The sequence below is a fragment of the Monodelphis domestica genome, chromosome 3, assembly GCF_027887165.1.
Source record: "Monodelphis domestica isolate mMonDom1 chromosome 3, mMonDom1.pri, whole genome shotgun sequence".
Classification (NCBI taxonomy): Eukaryota; Metazoa; Chordata; class Mammalia; order Didelphimorphia; family Didelphidae; genus Monodelphis; species Monodelphis domestica.
Window position 1 is genome coordinate 98,145,083 of NC_077229.1, and position 21,411 is coordinate 98,166,493.

Here is a 21,411-nt window from a genome sequence, read left to right on the forward strand (position 1 = left end):
CCGCGGGTCCCTCCGGGGGCGTCGGTCCGCGCGGGCCCCGTCCGGCGTAGCTGCCGCCGCCGCCGCCGCCCTCCCCGCTCCCCGGGACATTTGGCGCCAAAACGCCGCGTCGCGTCTCGGAGGTGCGTGAGGAGGGAGAGGGGCGGCCATGGCCGGGGACCCTATATCCTGCCCTTGGCCCTGGATCCCGGGTGGGGCTGTCAGCTGGAGTCTGGAGAGCTAGAGGGGCGCCGCTGGGGGGATGCCCTGGGGAGACGGCGGCGCTGGGGCCGGGCCAGGCTTTGCCAGTGACAGGAAGTGGGGGGCCGCCCCCAGCTGGGGGCCCCCATCACTCGCTCGTGCCCCCAAAGGGGCCGGGGAGGGAAGGCTGTTGGGGAGGCCGCATTTGACCTATGAGAGTGTAGGGGCGCAGGCCTTCCTAGCTCCCGGTGGTCACTTTGGGAAGGCCCCTGGGTTCTCTTTCCTCCTCTATCCTCCCCGTGGGGGCTGCCTTTTCCGACTTCCCTTCCGGAGGCATTAGTTTTTGAGACACGAGGTGGAGAGGGGAAAACTGCCCCAGGCATGGATTTCCCTTCCCATTGGGTTTGTACCCACGTTGTAGTTTTTTCCATGTTACCCTAGTGCCTATAAAGATGTGTGAAGTGCCCCCTTGGGCCATCTTTGTCTGTTTCATGAAATTAATAGCCGAGTCACTCATTTGGAAAGTCATTTTATCTTGTTTCCCTGCAAATTGATTGAGAACGAGGCATTTGTGTCTGTTGTACATAATTGTGATAGCAAATTCAAGTTTTCTGGGTAGGACCCTTATCTATTAGCTAGCTGTACATCTGTTCTCTTTTCAGTACTATTTTATCTAGTTACAATTGGTAGAAAGGTAACCTTTGATTACTCTTATTTACTACTGCAATTGATCTTTTTACTTTTTCTTGGTTTCTTCCCCGAGCAAGGCGATTATGAAGATATTCAGGTTAACAGTAAAGAAGCATTTCTTATTTACTCCAGAAGTCAGCTGCCTAATAAGCTTTGCCGGAAATTTTTCTGTGGACTCCCAAGTGTAACCTAATTTTTAAAAAGTATTGTATTTTTATTGGGCGGTTTTGAGACTGGTTTGCCGCCATGTATTGTTTAGTGGTTAGAGCTTAGAAACTCTCTGTAACCTTCCGAAACAAACTTGTCCCCATTTCACGGAGGAGAAAATACTTCACAAGAAGGTTGCTGTAATAAGTAAGATTTTGGTATTATACGTCTTTAAAGTATACAATATTAGGGTATCTTATTTCTTGGTGTTATTTAAAATAAATTGTTTTAATAGGTAGACATAACTCTTAAAACCAGGAAAAGCCATTTAGTGATACTTTAATATTATTTGCATGAAGGCCTTGAAAAATAGGAATTTTAAATTTTTATGAACTTAGAGTTGGCATTTGAGAGATTGTTATAGAAACACTTTTTTAACATTGTGCTTAGAGAATTTAAAGCAGATTTTATCAGGTTTCTTGGTATTCCCACCAGATTCTCAATTTAAATCATTCTAAGTGAGGGTTTTTGCAATTAGTCTTAGAACTTGAGGATTAGTGTGTATCACAATATGAAAAATACAATAATGAGGATATGTAGGATTCTGCTTGTTGGTACATTGGGTAGAGTGACCTGGAGTCAGGAAGACTCATTTTCAAGATTTCAAATCTGGTTTCAGTCACTAACTTTGTGACCCTGGGTATGCCACTTAACTTTTTTGTCTCAGTTTCAGAGAAGGAAGCAACAAATTCTTCCACTGTCTTTGCCAAGAAAATCCCAAATGGGGTCATGAAGAATTGGACAAAACTGAACAACATCAACAAAGATTCTGCTGAGTTTTGTTACTAGGTAGATTGGCAGGGCAGCTGGTGTCTCAGTGGATAGAGAACCAGACCCCTGGGTTCAAATGTGACCTCAGACATATCCTATCGGTGTAATGTTAGGGCAAATCATTTAACCCACATTGCCTAGCCTTTACCACACTTCTGCCTTGGAACCAATCTTGATTCCAAGATAGAATGTAAAGATTAAAAAAAAAAATCTAATGAATTAACCTGATTTTAGTTCTCTATCTGCTACTTATTTAGGGAACTTTGAGCAAGTCACTTTGAATCATAGTTTTTAAAAAGGACCTCATCTGAGTCTAGCTCCTGTTTGATTGATGAGCTCTCTCATTCCCATCTCTCTCTCTCTCTCTCTCTCTCTCTCTCTCTCTCTCTCTCTCTCTCTCTCTCTCTCTCTCTCTCTCTGATGAGTTCAAGTCTTGGACTGAATATCTCAAATTGACAGGGAATTTGCTATCCTGTGACAGACTCTTTGGATTGCTTTGTTAGAAAATTCTTACATATATTGTTAGAAAATTCTTACATATATTTGTTAGAAAATTCTTACATATATTCTTACATAAGTTGCTTCAGTTTCTCATTTATTTTTAAAAAAAGGTATAACATGCTAGGCTGAATTAATAGAATGTGGTTTAATGGGAATACAGAAGAAACACTTTTCAATTTAGGATTACTTTCAGGATATCAGAAAAGCAAAGTTAGAAGAGACATTGGATCATCCATCTTACCAAGAGTGAGCTGGTCAGGTTTTGAACATCCCTGACAAATGATTATGCTTCTTCTGCTTAAAAACTCCCTTTGATCATGTAGGACTAAGAAGAGCTCCAGCGACCTTTTTTTGTTGCTTTTTAAAAAGTTTAGAAGGTGCTTTCCTTAGAGAAAACCTGTAAAATAAATAGCATATATACTGACCTTAGAAAGAAAAGGGGGTTCCACAACTAGTGTCAGAATAAGAACCAGATCATAGACTTTCTCTGACTCTATTTCACTGTCTTTCCTGCCTTTAATAGGTTTTGAAGTTGTTTTCATTTGTATTCTTATATCATCTTAATTATTCAATTTATTATTTTCTTCAGCCTCTTCTCTCTCTAGGCCTGGGATCTTTATAACTATCCATGCAAAACCTAATCCTTGTCCAATATTCTGTGGAGAGCAGGGTCTAAGAAGTTTATGATGGAAATGATTTTTGAAGAACCAGGTAATAATAGTGTCAGTTAAATTCAGTTTTTCAGTTGTGACCAACTCTTTGTGACCTCTTTTGGGGTTTTCTTGGCAAGGTCCTGGAATGGTTTCTTATTTTCTTCTCCAGCTCATTTTATAGATGAGGAAGCTGAGACAAACGGTTAAGTGATTTTTCCAGGGTCACACAACTAGTAAGTGTTTGAGGCCAGATATGAATTTGGGAAAATGAATCTTCCTGACTCTAGACCAGTTTCCACTGTACTACCTAGCTGTCCCTAAATAGAATCAATATAAATTTAATTTTCAGGCATACAAGTTCAGCAAGAAGGGATCTCTGGAGAGGACTGAACTCTATTGTATATGGTAATAGTTATTGCACCCATAGTTGTATTTGTAGTTAGCACTGTTCAAAGGAAGTTACTACTGAAATGAAAAAAGTTGTTGATTCACATATTTGAAGTACAATAAGTATTTATTGAATAGGTTCTTTGTATCTTATGCCTAGTTATTGTGTCCTGTGCCAGGCAGAAAGTCCAGTAGTTTGTAGATTAATTTGAAATGAAAATAACTTATTTTTAGAGGATATGAAATAAAAATTTTATTTATATGGTAACTTAAATTATGTCCACTAACACTTATGTGTCTAGGACTGTTATCTAAGGGCTTCACTTGCTCAGAATAAAGACTTAAATAGGAGGTATAAAATGCTTCTGAGAAAACCCAAGTAAATATAAAAATCCATGCAGTATAAAATTTTTTCTCTTATAGGATAATACCTTTGCCAGGACTCAGGTTCTGTTGATTTTTAATTTATACAATTCTGGAGGCAACTAGGTGGCTTAGTGGAAATAGAGAGCCAGAGAGTCAGGAGGTATCCTAGGTTCAATTCTGGCCTCAGACACCCCCTAGCTGTGTAACCCTGGACAAACCTATTTACTTAGCCCTTACCTCTCTTCTGCCTTAGAATGGATACTTAGTGTTGTTTCTAAGGCAGAAGGTAAGGGGTTTAAAAAAATTATATTCAGTTCTAAGAAACTTGATGATTTGACTTCCAAATCTAGAAATTAAAAGGACAGAGTTTCTAGGGATGTAGGTACTCACAAATGGTCACAGAAAAGTTAAATAAACAAATTAATCTGAGAACTTAAAAAAATTTGGCAGTTTAAGAAACATGACAGTTTTGGAGCAATTAGAAAAGAGGCAAATAGCCTTCTTCATAGTCTTCAGACCCAGAAGGATCACTGTATTACTCCACAATCACTATATTCAGATAGATGACCTTGATGGTTCTTATTATGTTCAATATTCTCTAGTTAAGAAAGCTGGAAAAAGGTGGATCAGTTGAGTACCTTGCCCCTTGTATAGACTTCAGTGTTTGTTGGTTGAAGACAGATTTCTATCATAGATAACAAAATAAAACACTGGGATGTTCATAGTAGATAGACTCAGCTATCCAGAATGACACCTTCAATGAGATTTCTAGATAATTGAGATCTTGCTATACCCCTAGGTAAATTTTTAAAAGTTATATGCTTCAGATTAAGGAAGCTATTTCAAAAGTTATAAGAAAAATTTTTTTTCTTCTTTTTAGGTCTCTTGTTGCTTTTAAGCTTTTGACTATTCAAAGTATGTTTTTGCAGCATTTAGTTTCTAATAAGAACCTATTTCAGCTGTTGAAATTTTTGTAAATAAAACAAATAATTGCTACTCAAAAAAATGTTTATTATTTTATCATGCTTAAAAGACAGGTGCCTCATATTTCTATATTCTTCCTACCCTACAAAGGTAAGGAGAGACCAGTAAAATGAGTTTTATTTTCAGAAACATAGTCCCATCTTCCCATCTGACTTTGATGCAGAAGTATCATCCTGGCCTCTAGACCATGCTAGGCATAGTTTCTGTTAATAAAAAACATAACTTATTGGTCACCTTTTCTCTTAAAACACATCTCTACAACATTATCCAGGGACAGGGAATGTGGTGAAGGGAGATCTGTATCTTGTGTTGGTTTATAAAGTGGGTGGTGTAGGGATGCTTTCAGATGGGAGAAACAGCTTACTTTGGCTCAGTGGATTAAGAGCCAGGTCTAGAGATGGGAAGACTGGGTTCAAATCTGTCCTGAGACACTTTCTAGCTATGTGACCCTGGGCAAGTCACATAACCCCCATTATCTAGCCTTTTCCACTCTTCTGCCTAATCCTGCCTATATATAGTATTGATTCTAAGATGGGAGATAAGAATTAAAAAAAAAATAAAGCACCTAATTGTACTATTATAATTTACTACCATTTGTTTTTTTATTTTTTTTTTGATGCTCTGTTGATGGCTTTTTAACTTCAAGCATGTCAAAGACAGTCTCTGGAAAATGAAGTTGAATGAAGCTTCCCCATTTTTCAATATGTAATTCAATATATAGTTAAAAATCAAATGAGAGACAAAACTAAGTCTTTTTGGTGTTTAGCAGTCCACAATTATTGTCTAAATTTGTTTTAATGCATATCTGAAGCATCTTCTCAACTCTCCCTGTGGTATATCAAGTCAATTCACTGTACAACAGCTACATGGATATCATGTTATATATTCTTTGCATGTACATTATTTCATTGTTGGTACACTTGCTAGCACTTGATCCATGAACATAGGATTTGTAGCTGATGATAATCTGGGTTCTTCAGCACCCAGTTCTTAATCTGTGGTAGGTCTTGAAACCTTGGATCCCCACAGCTTGCATGCTACTATTGATTACATTAGTAAGATCATAGACTTAGAATTGGAATGGATTATTAGAGGAAAAGGTATGTGTGTGATGCAAAAAATCGCACAGATGGCAACTAATAGAACTTACTTCAAGCCCAGGTCCTTGAATTCCAAATCCACTATTATTTCTACCAATCTGCAAATGTCCAGATCCAAGGCTTCTATTGATCTTCCCTCAGTAATTTACCAGATGTCTCCAGAAGCTTAAGCATTGAATTTTTCCAACTGAACCAGTCCTAATGCCCTCCTTTTCCTTAAACAATTCCATAAAGTTAATGGCCAAGGGAAGAGATTTGTGTGGCATCCACTCATGTGGTTTATGTTTTTGCTTAAGATGAAATGCTTCAGATGGTTGGATATTGCTTTGTTATAAGCAAGTTACCAACAAATAGCTTATCAGTTAGTTGTTCCAGTAATACCACTTTGTGTCCAGTCTAGTATTCAGCACATATTTCAAGTTTCCCTATTAAAGAATGACCTAATCAGTAAGATTATTCTTTGATCCTTAGGCACTTCTGAGATACTTTTCTTCAGTATAAAGAAGACCATTTTGAGCTAGGACCTGGCACTTATCCCCTGTATGTGTAGGATGACATTGTTACTATTAATATTTCTATTGAGGTCTAGTTGCTTACCTATTCTCCCTTCCCCTTTGTGAATATTGGATTTAGCTATCTCCTGATTTGCAACAATGAAAATGCTTATTCTAACAACATCAGGGATGTTTTTTGGAACTTTGCATTAGGCCACCCTACTCTGTGTACAAAATCCGGAATGTCTGAACATGCTTGAAGATCGAATGTTTAGGAGGATGGCCTTTGATAGAGAAATTGACAAATCAGAAACAGCTGACAGACCCCTGGGCTGTCCTAAGTCAAGCTTAGGCTACGATTGGGGCAGGGGAGACACAGGAAAGGGAGGTAGAGTCCTCTGGGCTTTTTTTCGAGGGGCTTCCTCTCTCCTCTGTCTCTTTTCCCGGAGAGGTGGCTCTGGCTGGCTGCGTGCTAAGTGTTCTGACATCTTGGCGTGGTGGCAGCCATTTGGGTTTTGGTGGTGAGTTTGCCCTTGAGCTGATTCAGGTTCAGGCATCTTGGCTGAGCCCTCTTGGAGTTCAGGTTGATTCCTTCCTCCTTAACTTTCCAAACCCTTATCTTCCTAGAGCCTCTAATCTTCCCCCATTCCCCCCAAGCCAGGCAGGAGAAATCCTACAACCTTTCCTTCTCCCTTCTTAATTTATTTCCACTATATTAATTAAATCACCATAAATTTCCAGCTGACTTGGGTATTTTTTTTTATTTGGGATATCCATGGCGACCAATAATTAATATAGTTTAGGTCACAACGCTAAAATTAGCCTTTACACCTTCCTCATTCTCCTTCATGATTTCAGGAGCATGAAACAACTTGACATGATGGTAGGCTTTGATGTGCAGAGGATGATGCTGTGATGTACCTTACCTAGAGTAAGTCTAGATTAGGTTAGAAGTGCCATTTGGCTGTGGAGTGACTTTTTTCTCCTCATCATGTCTGCATCTTCTTCTTTTGTTCTGAGGCACTTGCACTCGCCATATTGATCTTTTCTATTTTTTGTACGGTAATATAGATGCATTTTTGAGAGCTTCAGAATTAAGATAGAAAACTGTCTGCCCCTCTACTCTCCTAATATAGTTCCCGGCCCTTTAAGTAAAAACTTCCTACCTTAGCCAAAATAGAGGTGAGTTAGAAATGCGAAAAAGATATAATAGTGATCTTGGAGTGATATAAAGCTAGCAAAATGGGTTAAGTTTTTTCTTTTGTTCTTAGTTTGAGATCATCTAATTTCAGCAATACTTTACCTGTGAATTATCTATGTACTATATTATCTATCTGTATGTTATTATCCTATATATTCTTCTCCCCTCAAAAAAATGAGACTATCAGATGGTAATAAAATGTGCTTCCTAGTGATTTTAGATGACTTCAAAAATATATACATCTTTATTTTATTCTGGAAACAAATTTATATGTAAGTTTTCTAAAGTTACATGATTCTTGTTGTCTTCCCCACTCCTGGAGTTGACAAGCAATTCCACTGGGTTATACATGTATTATCACTCAAAACCTATTTCCATATTATTCATTTTTGTAAGTGAATAATCTTATAAAGCCAAAACTCCAAATCATATACCCAAATAACATGTGATAACTCATACATTTTCATCTGCATTTCTATTCCAACAGTTCTTTCTTTGGAGGTGGATAGCATTCCTTTTCATAAGTCTCTCAGAATAGTCTTGGATCATTTCATTGCTATCAGTAGCAAAGCATCACACTTGATCATCCCACAGTGCTTGAGTTACTGTGTATAATGTTCTCCTGATTCTGCTCATTTTATTCTGTATCAGTTCACATAAGTCCTTCCAGTTCTCCCTGAAATCATCCTGCGCATCATTCCTTATAGCACAATAGTATCCCATCACCATCTCCCAATTGAGGGATATCTCCACAGTTTCCAATTCTTTGCTATGAGATTTTTTAAAAGAGATTGGAATGGGGGGAGAATCTTTTCTTTATTAGTTTCTTTCCCCATTCTCATCCCTCTGTTTTTTTCTCATGGAACCCAAGTACTAAAAAATCACTAGTATTTTTCAAAGCACTGCATATCCTAAATAGTTCATAAAGGTCAACAGATAAAATGTTGTCTCCTTGGAAATTCATTGAATTTTCAAGGTTAGTATCTTTTCTCACTTAGCCAACAATCCTTCCTATATCCTTCCTTGGATAGGTATTCAATTAATCAATAAGTATTCATTGAGCACCTATTTGGAAGATAGGTAGCCATTCATATCCTAGGTGGTAGGAATATAAGGATAAAAAAAAGAAAGTCTCTACTCTCAAGGAACTTTATATTCTGTTGGAGAAGGCAGCATATATAGATATAAGTATATATAGAATAAATAAATAAATAGAAGTTTAAATACAAGATAGGGAGGGAGGGGAGTTTAGGGATTGAAAATTTAGAATTCCTGCCTTAATGCTTGGTGAACATCAACAAATACAAACATTTCCCTAGCTAAAAAAGAACAGAAAAAGACAACTGCATATGAAACCCATGAGCTTCTATTTTAAAGTATAGCATGGTTGAGTTTTTCCTATAATTCAGATTTAATGTTATAGTTTCAGGATTGCTCTGTTTGTCTGATCTGAACTGTCTTCTGCTCTCCTAGTTATTTTTTTTAACAGTTACTCTTTTCATTGTTTACTTTCCCTTTTTTGGTATTATTATTATTACTATCTTCCCAATTTCTTCCCCCCCCCCAAAGTTCCTCTCTTGTGACAACTAAGTATAGTTATTAAAAATCCAATGACACATTGACAGTAGCTGAAAAGTATGTTGCCTTCTCTTGACTTGTAGTCTGTTGCTACTACTTTTTATTTTTATTTTTATATTCCTTACCTTCTGTCATAGAAACAGAAGAACAAGGACTAGATAAATGATTTGCCCAGGGTCACACAGCTTGAAAGTGTGTGGGATTAGATTTGAACCCAAGTTGTCATCATTTCCCCTCCAACTCCAGGCCTATCACTGTGTCCATTGTACCATCTAGCTGCCCCTGTCCATTACTTCTAAGAAATGATCATTAGTTTTGATTGTCCATTGATCATGGCTCTTTCATAGCTGTTTTGTTTTAGTGTTATAGTCATTGTTGAAATTTTTGCTCTAGTTCTGATTTCTTTACTCTGCATCAGTTCATGTGTTCTGTTTTAGACATACTGAGTTTAAGATATATTTAGAGAATATACATACAGTTCATAGTATCTAAAAACAAGGAGTTGGTAAAGTGGGAATGGAATTCAACTCCTTAGTCTGGAGTTGATTATAAAATTATTTCATGGATATATGATAACTAAACCCATGGGAGCTAATGAAGTCACAGAGAGAATGTGTAGAGAAGATCCAAAACAATGCCTTGGGAAATACTCAGAAGGGCAAAGGGGAGTATTCTTCTAGTATTCATTTGCACCAATTGATAAAATATACCCTGGGTACAATTTGACTTTTTTAAAAATGCAAATGGCCTAACTAGGTTACTTGGTATTATTATGGAATACTATTTTACTTTTGTTTTCATTACATTTTTTTCTTCTCTTTTTTTGGGGACTTATGAATTTGACATTCTTTATTTTTATTCTACCATTCTTGGGCCAGATGTGTTGCTAGAAATGTATGGATCCATTATTTTCATTGCACTTTAGGAGATTTATCTGTGTTTTGGCTATAAGAGAGATCGTACTATAACAACTATGTTTTATTGTTTTAGGCTTAAAGATTTAGAAAAAGATGAGGATATTCTTACTGAAAAGGTAAGATGATTTTTGTTTCTTATATTGGACTATTTACATGTAGACATTTACATATATAGGTCTATTTACATTAGACTATTTACAAGCTAGATATTTGGTTTTTAATAGGCAGTATCATTTTGGTTTGTTTTTAATCAAAAAAAGAGAGAAAACATAGTTTGGTGTCTAGAGGACTGACCTTGGTGTCTGAAAAATATGGATTCAAGTTGTACTCCTGATACATACTAGTAGTATAATTGTTGGGCAACACATGTTGCCCCAGGCAGCTCTCTAATACTAAAAGTAAAGAGTTGCTATTTTGCATTATTGGAAGGAATTTCTATCTAGAGAAGTCTGATCTGCACATTTTTGTTAGTGTCATCATGATGGAAAGCTAATCCCAGAAAGAGACATATTTGAAAGGGAGTAGATTTCCAAATACCTTATCAGAATGTATGCTACAAGGAACATCAGTATGTGTTCAACTTGCTCTCATTTGGAATATTGAATTAAAAATTATTATCTTAAAACAATTTCAGAAGCTACATTTTAATAGTTAACTTGACTTCCTTGAGCCCATTAACTTGACCTACTAACTCCATTTATAGAAACAAGTTTATCTCCCATATATCCTTATACTTTTGCCCCCCCTGTAATTTTATTTTTGTAGATTATATATTAATATGAGCGGTTATGCTCTCAGGTAGTTTTGTTCCTTTCATGTGTGGTAATCGCAGCAAGACACTGTTACTATGTCTTGTAATGTTTCTTTTTCGTGGACCTATATCATTCCTTTGCTATTGAGCACCTGTCTATCTGGATTGTTGTGGGTTCCAAATGTCTATTAGTTACATCTTTGCATTCAAATGCCTAAACATTCTCTAAATCATCACTATTTTCTCCAGGAGTGTATTAAGAAGAAATTAAGTCTCCTGCATGAATTTCTGCAAGCAGAAGTACAGCATCAGTTATTTGACTTGGAGATCAAATTGCACAAAGAAGAACTTTCTGAAGTAAGTATTTTTCCTAGTGACTCACTTTTAACGTAGCTATTTCCTTCCCTCATGTATTTGTATACTTGTGTGAAGGAAACAGGAGGTGAAATGAGCCTCTTTCACAAGCCTTTTGCTTGACACATTTTTTTTTTAAACCCTTACCTTCCATCTTGGAGTCAATATTGTGTATTGGCTCCAAGGCAGAAGAGTGGTAAGGGCTAGGCAATGGGGGTCAAGTGACTTGCCCAGGGTCACACAGCTGGGAAGTGTCTGAGGTCAGATTTGAACCTAGGACCTTCCATCTCTAGGATTGGCTCTCAATCCACTGAGCTACCCAGCTGCCCCCCGACACATTTTTTTTAATAGAGTGACAGAGTAGATAGAAAATATTTGGGCTTTACGGTAGGCTTTTACATACTAATTGTTGTTCAAATTGTCTCTCCCCTGCTCTAGGAGGGATACTTGGCGAAAGTAAAATTCCTGTTAAATAAAGAATTATCCTTGGAAAACGGTGACCATACTCTCAATCAAAAAGTGAATGGTTGTTTAGAAAACGGTACCTATACTAGTGACGAGGATTTTGAGAAAAGTATTGAAGAAGATAGTGCGGTAGAGATGGAGGAAGCAACTGGATCATCAACATCTCTGTCAAAAAGCAGAAAACCCAGAAGAAGTAAATCAGATGGCGAAACTAAAAGTAATAACATTTAAACTTTGGCACACTTATTTTCCTTACAACAATTTTCGTATATTCTTTTGGCCTTGAAGAAGGAAGCTTTTAGCTTCCACCCAAATGTGAGAATGAGTCCATGCTGTCTTTGGATCTTTTTCACTCCTGTCAAGCACAAAACATATTAGGATAGAATGCTCTAGGCTTTTTTTGTTTTTTAAACCCATACCTTCCGTCTTGGAGTCAATATTGTATATTGGCTCCAAGGCAGAAGAGTGATAAGGGCTAGGCAATGGGGGTCAAGTGACCTTCCCAGGGTCACTCAGCTGGGAAGTGTCTGAGGCCAGATTTGAACCTAGGACCTCCCATCTCTAGGCCTGGCTCTCAATCCCCTGAGCTACCCAGCTATTCCTGCTCAAGGCTTTTTGAACAGAAATAGTAAATAAATATTTACTTGTGAATGAGTATTGACCATTCCCATTAGACCATTAGACACATAGAACAGTGATGACAAACCTTTTAGAGATAGAGTACTGGGCCCTGCCCCCCAGACCAAGTACAGTGTGTCCTTACTCCCTCCCCCAACTGAGTCCTGTGCCCCTTCTCCTGCTGAGTGCTGCCCCCTGTACCCTACACAGGGCAAGGAGAAAGCTCTCCCATTGGGCTGCTGTGCAGAGAGGGTGAATTGAGGAATGTCCTTAGTAAGTGTAGAGAGGGAGAGGGGAGTGACCCAAGTGGTTCTGCTCCCCTCCAGCTCTGTCACCTGTGAGCCATCCACGTTATCCCCTGTGAGCTCCCTTTGGGCTGCTGGGCAGAAGGGTGGGGATATGAAAAAATGTTGTCAGGCACAATGGTGAGGGGGAGAGGAGCAGCTCCATCTGAGACCTTTTCTGCCTTTCTAGTAATGAACCGGGGGAGGGGGGGAAAGGGTTGGGGAATGACCATGTGCCCAGAAAGTGCTTTGTGTGCCATCACTGACATAAGAAAAAGGTCCAAACTCTTTAAATTTGTGTGACTGAACTATTGCTTATTCTCTTACTCACTAAACCCCCAGATATCTTCTTTGGCATTGTCAGTCTACAATTGTTCACTTAAATTTTTATTGAGCTTATTCTAAGGTTTAGAAAATATCATAAAATTTCATCTCTGTTTAGAAGCTAGAATGAATAGAGTTGCCTTGATTTTGATACGTTAGAAATGGCAATATAAAGAAATTGTCGATAGGAATCATAAGCTGGCATCGTTAACTGAATGGGTGAAAAATAATATATCGTATCTCATGGAATGTTGTTTATGCCATTTTTTTTCCTCAAATAGTTTGGTCATGTTTGTAAAGTGCTAAACTTCCATCTTTTAATTAAAAAAAAACTATGACCAAATGCTGTTTTAATTTATATAATGAGGGTTTAATTTGAGTTTCTTTTTCTTTTTAAACAGAATCTTCAGCTAGCTCAAGGGTTACAAGAAGTTCTGGCAAGCAACCTACTATTGTATCTCTGTTTTCAAAAGGGTTAGTATGGCCTGTGCCTTAATTAGGGAAATATGCTTTACTAATAGTGATGTAAATATTATTTTGGTTAGAATATTGATGGAAGAATTTTGGAGGATTTTACTTATTTTGTTAACTTATAAGGTACCCAGTTCTCCCTTTGTAGGATGTTTTACTGTGGTTAGTCATCTATATAACATGTTAAAAACCTACTGCTAAAGACCATATTTAAATGTTTCTCTTGAGTTTGTTAATGTTTTGGGGGCATTTCATATGAAGGAATTTTTTACTGCTTTAAAAAAGTCTTCCTTTACTAAATTATTTTTGGGGGATAAAAATTAAGAGACAATTTATATTAACAAATTGGGATTTTAATCGGCATGAAATAAAGTAGAATTTTTTGGTAAATAAGGTAAAAGGTATAGCTTCTGCTCTCTGAGTTGTGGGAGCAGTATCAGAATAATACAGATAGGAAGAGTTTGTTTCCTTTTCAAATTGGGACTTCTTGCATTTTGAATATTAGATCTAGTAAACGGAAGTCAGAAGGAGCAACTGGAGAAATAAAGCAAGAAATGAATGTAGAGAAGGAAGATGATCTTGAAGAAAAGGTAACTTGAAGAAACTTAAAATTTACCAATTTTATCTTTCTGTTTTGTAAGTATGGCCCTTTTGGTAGAGAAATTATATATGGGGTTGTTGGTGTTGAGGACATCATAACTGAATTTCAGTAATGGTAGAAAAGGAGAATTTTATTTTTGTTGATTGAAAGTTATTCTTGTATTTGTAGACTATTGGAAGTGATAGTTTATTGAGATTTTAGATCATCTCTTCTAACCTGACAGTTTATTTTTTTATAACAATATTTAGCTGGCTGGTTGTTTAGTCTATCGTAAGGTAGAAATACATGCTCCAATAGGCAGTACTCTTTTGGAATGGCCTATCCTGCCAAATTGGAAGCTTCTCAAGTTGTTCTCTTCAGAGAGGGTTTGAAACCAGGATAAATACTTCATGTTGGAGTATATATAATGTTTATTGATGGAGAAGGTTAAGAAACACCATTATCAAATCAAAACTTTTAGTTTTGCTGCTTATTAGTTCTGTTAGTTCAATACAACAAGTATTTACTTAGCATCTACTGGGCACTGGACTCACAGATCCATGAATGTAATAATTCTTGCCCTTGAACTAATGGTGGCCTAAGGACAAAGGGGAGTATATACAACATATATAACTATATAATACTATATGTATATAACCTGCACATAATATAGAATATAGATATGTTATATTCACATATTGGAATATGTAATATATGCATATCACATGTACACACAATGTAAATTTAAGGGAATGGGAGGTGGAAAGCTATTATTTAGGAAAGATCAGAAAAATCATCCTGTAAGAGGTAGAGTTATAAATAAGAACCCCAAAATGTAGAGGTGAAGAGGGAGAACATTCTAGGAATGAAGGTTAGCCTATTCTAAGGAACAGAATCGAGATTTAGGAAACAATAATTTAATTAGTTTTCTTTGGAATATAAAATAGATAAGGTAACGTGTAATTCCCCAGGAAAGATATTTTGACCATTTGGGAAAGGCTTTAAATGCCAAACAAGATTTCTCTGTAATCCTATATCTAATAGGGAACTATTGAAGCATCTTGAACAAGAAAGTGATATATATGCTCACTTCAATATTTTAAGTATATGAATTTGACAACTGTGTGGATGAAAGATTAGAGACCGTTGAAATGGGAGACAGGGATAACAGGATATCATAGCAAGAATATAAGGTAATAAGGGTTGTGATTTGGATTGAGACATATTGTAGAGTTAGAATTGACAAGGCCTAAAAACTAATTGGATATGTATGGTGAGGGCGAGTGCAGGATTTAAGATGACTCCAAAGTTGTAGATTTAGGTAAATGAGAGGTTGATGGTACCTTTGACAGAAATAGAAAAGTTAAGAGAGATGACTTTTAGGAGAATGTTCAGTTTGAGATGCTTATGGAATATGCAGGTGTGGCTGTATAGAAAGCAATTGGTAGTAAAGGTCTGTCAGAGACAAGGGCTAATGCTCTATATAGAACTAACAGTTGAACCCATGAGAAGTGATGAGATTAACAAGGGAAGAGAATGTAGAGAGGGAAGAGAAGAGACCCAGAAGAGACCCTGAGGTATCATTTCTTGATTTTTAAATAAGAGGGATTTATTAAAAGAGAAAAGGTAATCATGCATATAGGATGAAGCCTTTCTAGCAGAGAAGACTGCTCCTTGTCACAATCATTTAAAAGGGCACAATATGTAGGAGTACACTGGAAAGAAAACTGAGAAACGTTGGTTAAATACATAGCATAAGAATAAGGAGAGAGTCTTGTCCTTAAGACTGAGTGAAGAAAGAACATCTAGGAGGGAAGGGGTGATCAACTGTATGGGAATCTTTAGAGTGGTCAAGAAGGGTGAGGACTGAGAAAAAGGGTATGGTATTTAGCATTTAGATTATAAATTGCTTTGGGAGATAGTAGTTACCCTTGACTAATAGGATTGGAAATTAGTTTCTGAGGGGTTGACATGTAAATGAACAAGACAGTATAAATAGCTTTTCCCCATAGTATGGCTATGAAAGAAAGTGTAATAAATAAAATGGTGGTCTGGCCAAAGTTATAAACAGTTATTAATAAAATGAGAGAGAGAAAGACAGAGACAGAGAGATAGAGATTGAGAGATTTCAGCCTTACTAATTTAAGGTTCCAGGTTTCAGCCCAACATGGTCCTCCCCTCCATTCTGTCTGCCTCTTGCAAAGAGCCTCCTCAGGGAGCCAGTATATTCAAGAGAATAAGTAAAAAAAACTTCTGCTTCCAATCCCCCATCCCCACTTCTCCCTCCATGGTGACATTGCCCACTCTTGTCAGGAGATGCCAGGCCATTAGATATGATGTTACTCTGTAACACCTACCGTTGGGGCTGTGGTATAGAGGTATTTTAACATACACACCCCCATTCTTTGGGACCAGCATGCTATGTTTTCCCATTCTTGTTTTTCTTTCTTTCTTTCTTTTTTTTTAAACCCTTACCTTCAATCTTGGAGTCAATATTGTGTATTGGCTCCAAGGCAGAAGAGTGGTAAGGGCTAGGCAATGGGGGTCAAGTGACTTGCCCAGGGTCACACAGGTAGGAAGAGGCTGAGGCCAGATTTGAACCTAGGACCTCCCGTCTCTAGGGCTAGCTCTCAATCCACTGAGCTACCCAGCTGCCCCCCCATTCTTGTTTTTCTAAGAGATCAACATCTCAGGTCTCCCCAGTAAATCATTTCACATATGGAATCTATACATTTAGGGTTTTTTTTACTAGGGGTATGAAAATAGAAAATATTTTGTCCATTTCATGGAGGGAGTTAAAACAATTTGGGGAATAACAGTGAAAGGAAAAATTGATAGATACATTACCAAAAAGCCAATTATGGGGTACCCCCCTTTGGCATGAGTTTAAAATCCGGATAAATAGTTAAGCTCATTATAGATAAAATTTCACTCTAAATCTCTGTGTGATTTCTGTAGGCATCTTTATAGCATCTCCAGAAGACCACTTTCTCAATCCAGGATGCTGACGATTGTCTTTTCCTAAAATTACTTTGAAAGATCTTAAACTTTGGATTTTTAGGATAATTACACAACTCTCAGGAGGGTCTAAACCAAGAAAAGAATCAACACAGGATACATGGTTAAACTATAATGTCTATGAATCAATTCTCCAAAAAACAGAAAAATTAAATTAAAAAATATGTCCTAAATGTATAAAAATAGGAGTATAAATTTAAATCATAACAGGTCCTTGATTCACTCTCAAGGTCCAGTTGAGGTAGCTTATAACCTATAAGCATGCAGGACAGTTGTATCAATATTGCACTCATCCATCATGTGCCTGGACTATAGAAAATTATCATGCTTCGGAAGAAAAAAAAGACAAAAGTCTGAGGTAAAAGGAGAGTATGATTCCCTGGTTTGGTCCCTACTTCAGTCACAGGGATTGGATACCAAAGTTAAAGCCAAACAGATATATGTCAGTCACACATAAAGACAGGAAACAGGGAAGTCCATCATGTCAGGACTGGCTAAAAAGCCATTTCCCTAAATCCTCTGAGACAGATCCTCTGCCTTTGCATAGATCCTCACCAGCCCACAGAACACCTTGTGTTCTTCTGAACTGATCAAGAGGAATGATAAATGGGTGTTATCTTGAGAAATGGCAGGGTCAAGTAAAGATTTTTAGCTTGATCTCAAAATGTTAGTTGAAGTTTAAGATTAGAAATAGGTAAGAAGTCTTTAAAGGCAGCATTATACAGTGGAAGGAGTACTGGACTATATGATTAGCATGTTATATTTTGAACCTATTTCCTCATATTTAAAATAGTAGGGTGGGGGGGTCTCCTACCTCTAACACAGGAAAAAATTTTGTATAGAATATAGCAGTAGACAAGTATAACCTCTTCCTATTTAGGTTTTAAACTTATAAATGGTAGCCATCATTTTCACTTCCTACTAACCCTAATTTTGAGAGGAGAATAGCACTTGACTTATTTTTCATAAAGTATTATAAGAATTCTCTTCTACCATTTTGATATATAGATGGGTCTTACATTGACCCTTTAGCAATCATTTTTGGAAATGCTAGTTTGTTAACTATATTTGTAAAAGATCCAGTGTCTATGTTGGACTATCTTGTGAATTCTTTTAAGTTCACCTTAGATGACACTTTAGAGTGGTTTCTAGGATAAAGGTTAGAGACCCACCTCTGTGATTTGTGCTTTGGCAAATAACTATTAGAAATATTATATAGAAAGATTTTTATAGAAACCTTTTTTAATTTTATTTTATAGAAAATTCATTAGTTGACAGGTAGGGGACCTTGGAGATTCATTCCTCTATGATATTCTAGTCTATTCTCATTTTTTTGTCTCTTAATTCATATAGCATTTCTAGTCAGTACCATAAAGTCTACAGCTTTCATATAGGAAATAAATATGTGTTCGTATGTACATGTGTATTTATATACATATATTTCTTGATGACTGCATATGCTATTCCACCAACTAGATTACTTGAGATCAGGGAATTTGTGTTGCCTTTATGTTCTCCATATTTTTTAATAAAGTAGCAGGCACCTACTAAATCCTTTTGGTCTTTGATGCTTTTAATTTTTTTTTAAACTTATTTAATTAATTCAGAATATTTTTCCATGGTAACATGATTCATGTTCTTTTCCTTCCCTCCTTCCATCCCCCTCCCATAGCCAACTCGCAGTTCCACTGGGTTTTACATGTCATTGATCAAGACCTATTTCCATATTATTAATATTTGCAATAGAGTGATCATTTAGAGTATATATCCCCAATCATATCCCCATTAAACCATGTGACCAAGCAGTTGTTTTTCTTCTGCACTTCTGTTCTCACAGTTCTCACATCTCTGGATGTGTGGATAGCATTCTTTCTCATAAGTTCTGGTGCCTTTTAGCAGTTTGTTTTTTTTAAACCCATACCTTCTTTAGAATCAATACTAAGCTTTGGTTCCGATGTAGAAGAGCAGTATGGGCTAGGCAATAGGAGTTAAGTGACTTGCCCAGGATCACACAGCTAGGAAGTATTTAAAGCTATATTTGCTTTCTTGATGATTGGAGGAGGTTCTCCTGTTTCCAAACCTGGTTCTATTCACCGAGCCACCTAGTTGCCCTTAGCACAGTCTCTTAATTAAATTTTTTACCTTTTCATTTTAACTGTTTCCTTTTAGGAACAAGGAGAAAAGAAAATGAAATTTGAAGTCAAAGAAGGGTAAGAAGAATGAATATGCTTTTTGATTTTGTTGATTTCATGTTTCCTGAAATTATTTACTTTGGGGAGCATGGAAAGGATAACCAAGGGATTTCTAATAAAATATCAAGGCTAATCAGGAGTCAGATCAATTGAGAGCAGTGCTAAAGAAATTAGAAAGTACACTTCACACTTAATTGTGTTGGATTCTTATGTTTTATATTCTTGTAAATAATTTCCAAATTTTTATGAAATTAAACTGTGTCCTGCTTTTGGAACTAGCTATTCCTTAGTTATAGCACTGTGCAGTGGGGAAATTGAAGACTTGAGACTCAAAGTCTCAGGTGCTTCTGCTGTACCTCCCTGTGAGAACATGGACAAGTCATGTAACTTCTTTGAGCTTTTTTTTTTCTTTGTCAGTAAAACATGATTTTTGCACTGTGATATGTTGGGAGAAATCTCTGATTTCATAAGTATTGGCATCCCTATTTAAACAGATGACAATTTTTCCATTTTTCATAAATGGCTGTACTCAAAAACTTGATCACCAATTACCAATCATTTTCATTACTAGGTCAGTTCTCAGATACAGAATATTAGGTGGGTCTAGTTAGAAAACTCTTTAGATTAGTAAGACATATCACACCTTGTTCTTGAATAGCAGAGATCATAGACTTTTTGAAATTGAATTTAATTTTCAGTTCCTAATTTTCTCCTTCCCTTCTGCTCTTCCAACCATCAAGAAATCAAGGAGAATAAAAAATAAAAGTTATATTTAGTTAAGCAAAACAAATTCTCATAATTGCCATGTATTAAAAAAAAGAATAATAAAGAAAATCTGCTTCAGTTTGTATGCTGAGTCCATCAGGTCTTTATCTGGATGTATATATAGCATATTTTGAGTTCTTTGAAATTGTGATTGACCAGAGTTCGCAAATCTCTCAAACTTATTTATCTTTACAGCATTATTGTTATTATTTAAGTAGTTCTGATTCTGCTCTACTTTATATCAATTCATACAGGTCTTCTCCTATTTTTCTGAAACTATCCCCTTCATCATTTCTAACAGCATAGGAGTATTCTGTTCCCATTGGTGTATTATAACTCCTTCAGCCATTTCCCAATCGATAAGCATCCCCATAGTTTTGTTGTCATGAAAAGAGCAGCTATGTGTATTTTTGTACATAGATATCCATTTCTTCTTTTTTAACTCTTTTTGGGGTATAGACATAGTAGTGGTATTGCTGAGTCAAAGTGTCTGCACAGTTTAATAGCTTTTTTGGGCACAGTTCCAGACTGCTTTCAAGAATGGCTGTAGCAGTTTACAGCTCCACCACCTATGTCAGGATTTATTTTTGTTGTTTTAAAACAGATTTTTGAGTCCACCATTAGGCATCAGATTAGGACTTTATAATTTGGACAAGTTAACTAGGCTTCTACTAATGATATGTACTTTTTTCAGTTTCTGAATTTTAGATTTTACACAAAATGAAACTAGATCGTTCTTTGTGAAGAACAGAAGTAGGGACTTGCCTAGGATTACACAAAGCTCTAGGAGAGATGGGATTAGGAGGAGTCAAATTCTAACTGGGAAGCTATATAGCAGAGGTCAAGCTTTAGTGCTGAATTTTCATCACTTGCTAATAATGTTTTTTTAAACAGATCTGAAATAAAAGAAGTAGTTCAGGGCAAAGCTGTACCACCCGTAAAGGTAAGTTGTCTGTGAATTGGGATATGCTAGTCTAAGTGTGTTACTTATGTGCATATAACCCAGAATATTAAAACTCAAAGTCTAAACTTTTGATTTGGTTAGTACGTATACTAAATACTATTGGGTAATTGGCTATGCCTTTTAATCTTTTTTTCGGTGAGGGGATCCTTCCTTTTTCCTCATATGTTAACTGAGGGGTTGGGTGAGATAATCTATGAGGATCATTTTAGTTTTAACTCTTCTCAATGTTCAAATTCTGTGATAGAGAAAGTCTTAGAGTAATAAGAGGACATAACACCTGGTTTATTTCTCAGCAAATGATATAGAAGCCCATTGGATCAAACTTCAAATGCTTTGTTGATATCTAAATACAGCTCACTTTTTAAAACTACACTTACGTGGTCAGTCTTAGGGGTTAGCTTTTTTTTGGGATAAATTTAGCTTCAAAAAGAAGTATTCTGTTTTTGTCCTTTAGGTACTGTCTACTATAAGAAAATCTGAACTTAACCTAAATTGAGGTGTGATTTGTTTTCCTTCTAAAATTATTTACTACCAAATTTCTTGGAATGCCTTTTTAATTGGTACATTAAATCTTAATAGAGCTAAAACCAGCTTTT

The 21,411-nt window shown here is 36.6% G+C and overlaps 1 protein-coding gene across 1 annotated transcript in view; it reads left to right on the forward strand.

Moving 5' to 3' along the window:
* Positions 1-21,411, forward strand: part of DNMT1 (DNA (cytosine-5-)-methyltransferase 1) — a gene marked incomplete at both ends in the record, with an annotated part of 53,140 nt that overhangs the window by 405 nt on the left and 31,324 nt on the right. The window contains 7 exon segments of the mRNA NM_001032969.1: positions 10,103-10,145; positions 11,030-11,137; positions 11,573-11,816; positions 13,227-13,299; positions 13,802-13,886; positions 19,064-19,104; positions 20,746-20,794. Coding sequence (NP_001028141.1) covers positions 10,103-10,145; positions 11,030-11,137; positions 11,573-11,816; positions 13,227-13,299; positions 13,802-13,886; positions 19,064-19,104; positions 20,746-20,794 — 643 coding nt within the window.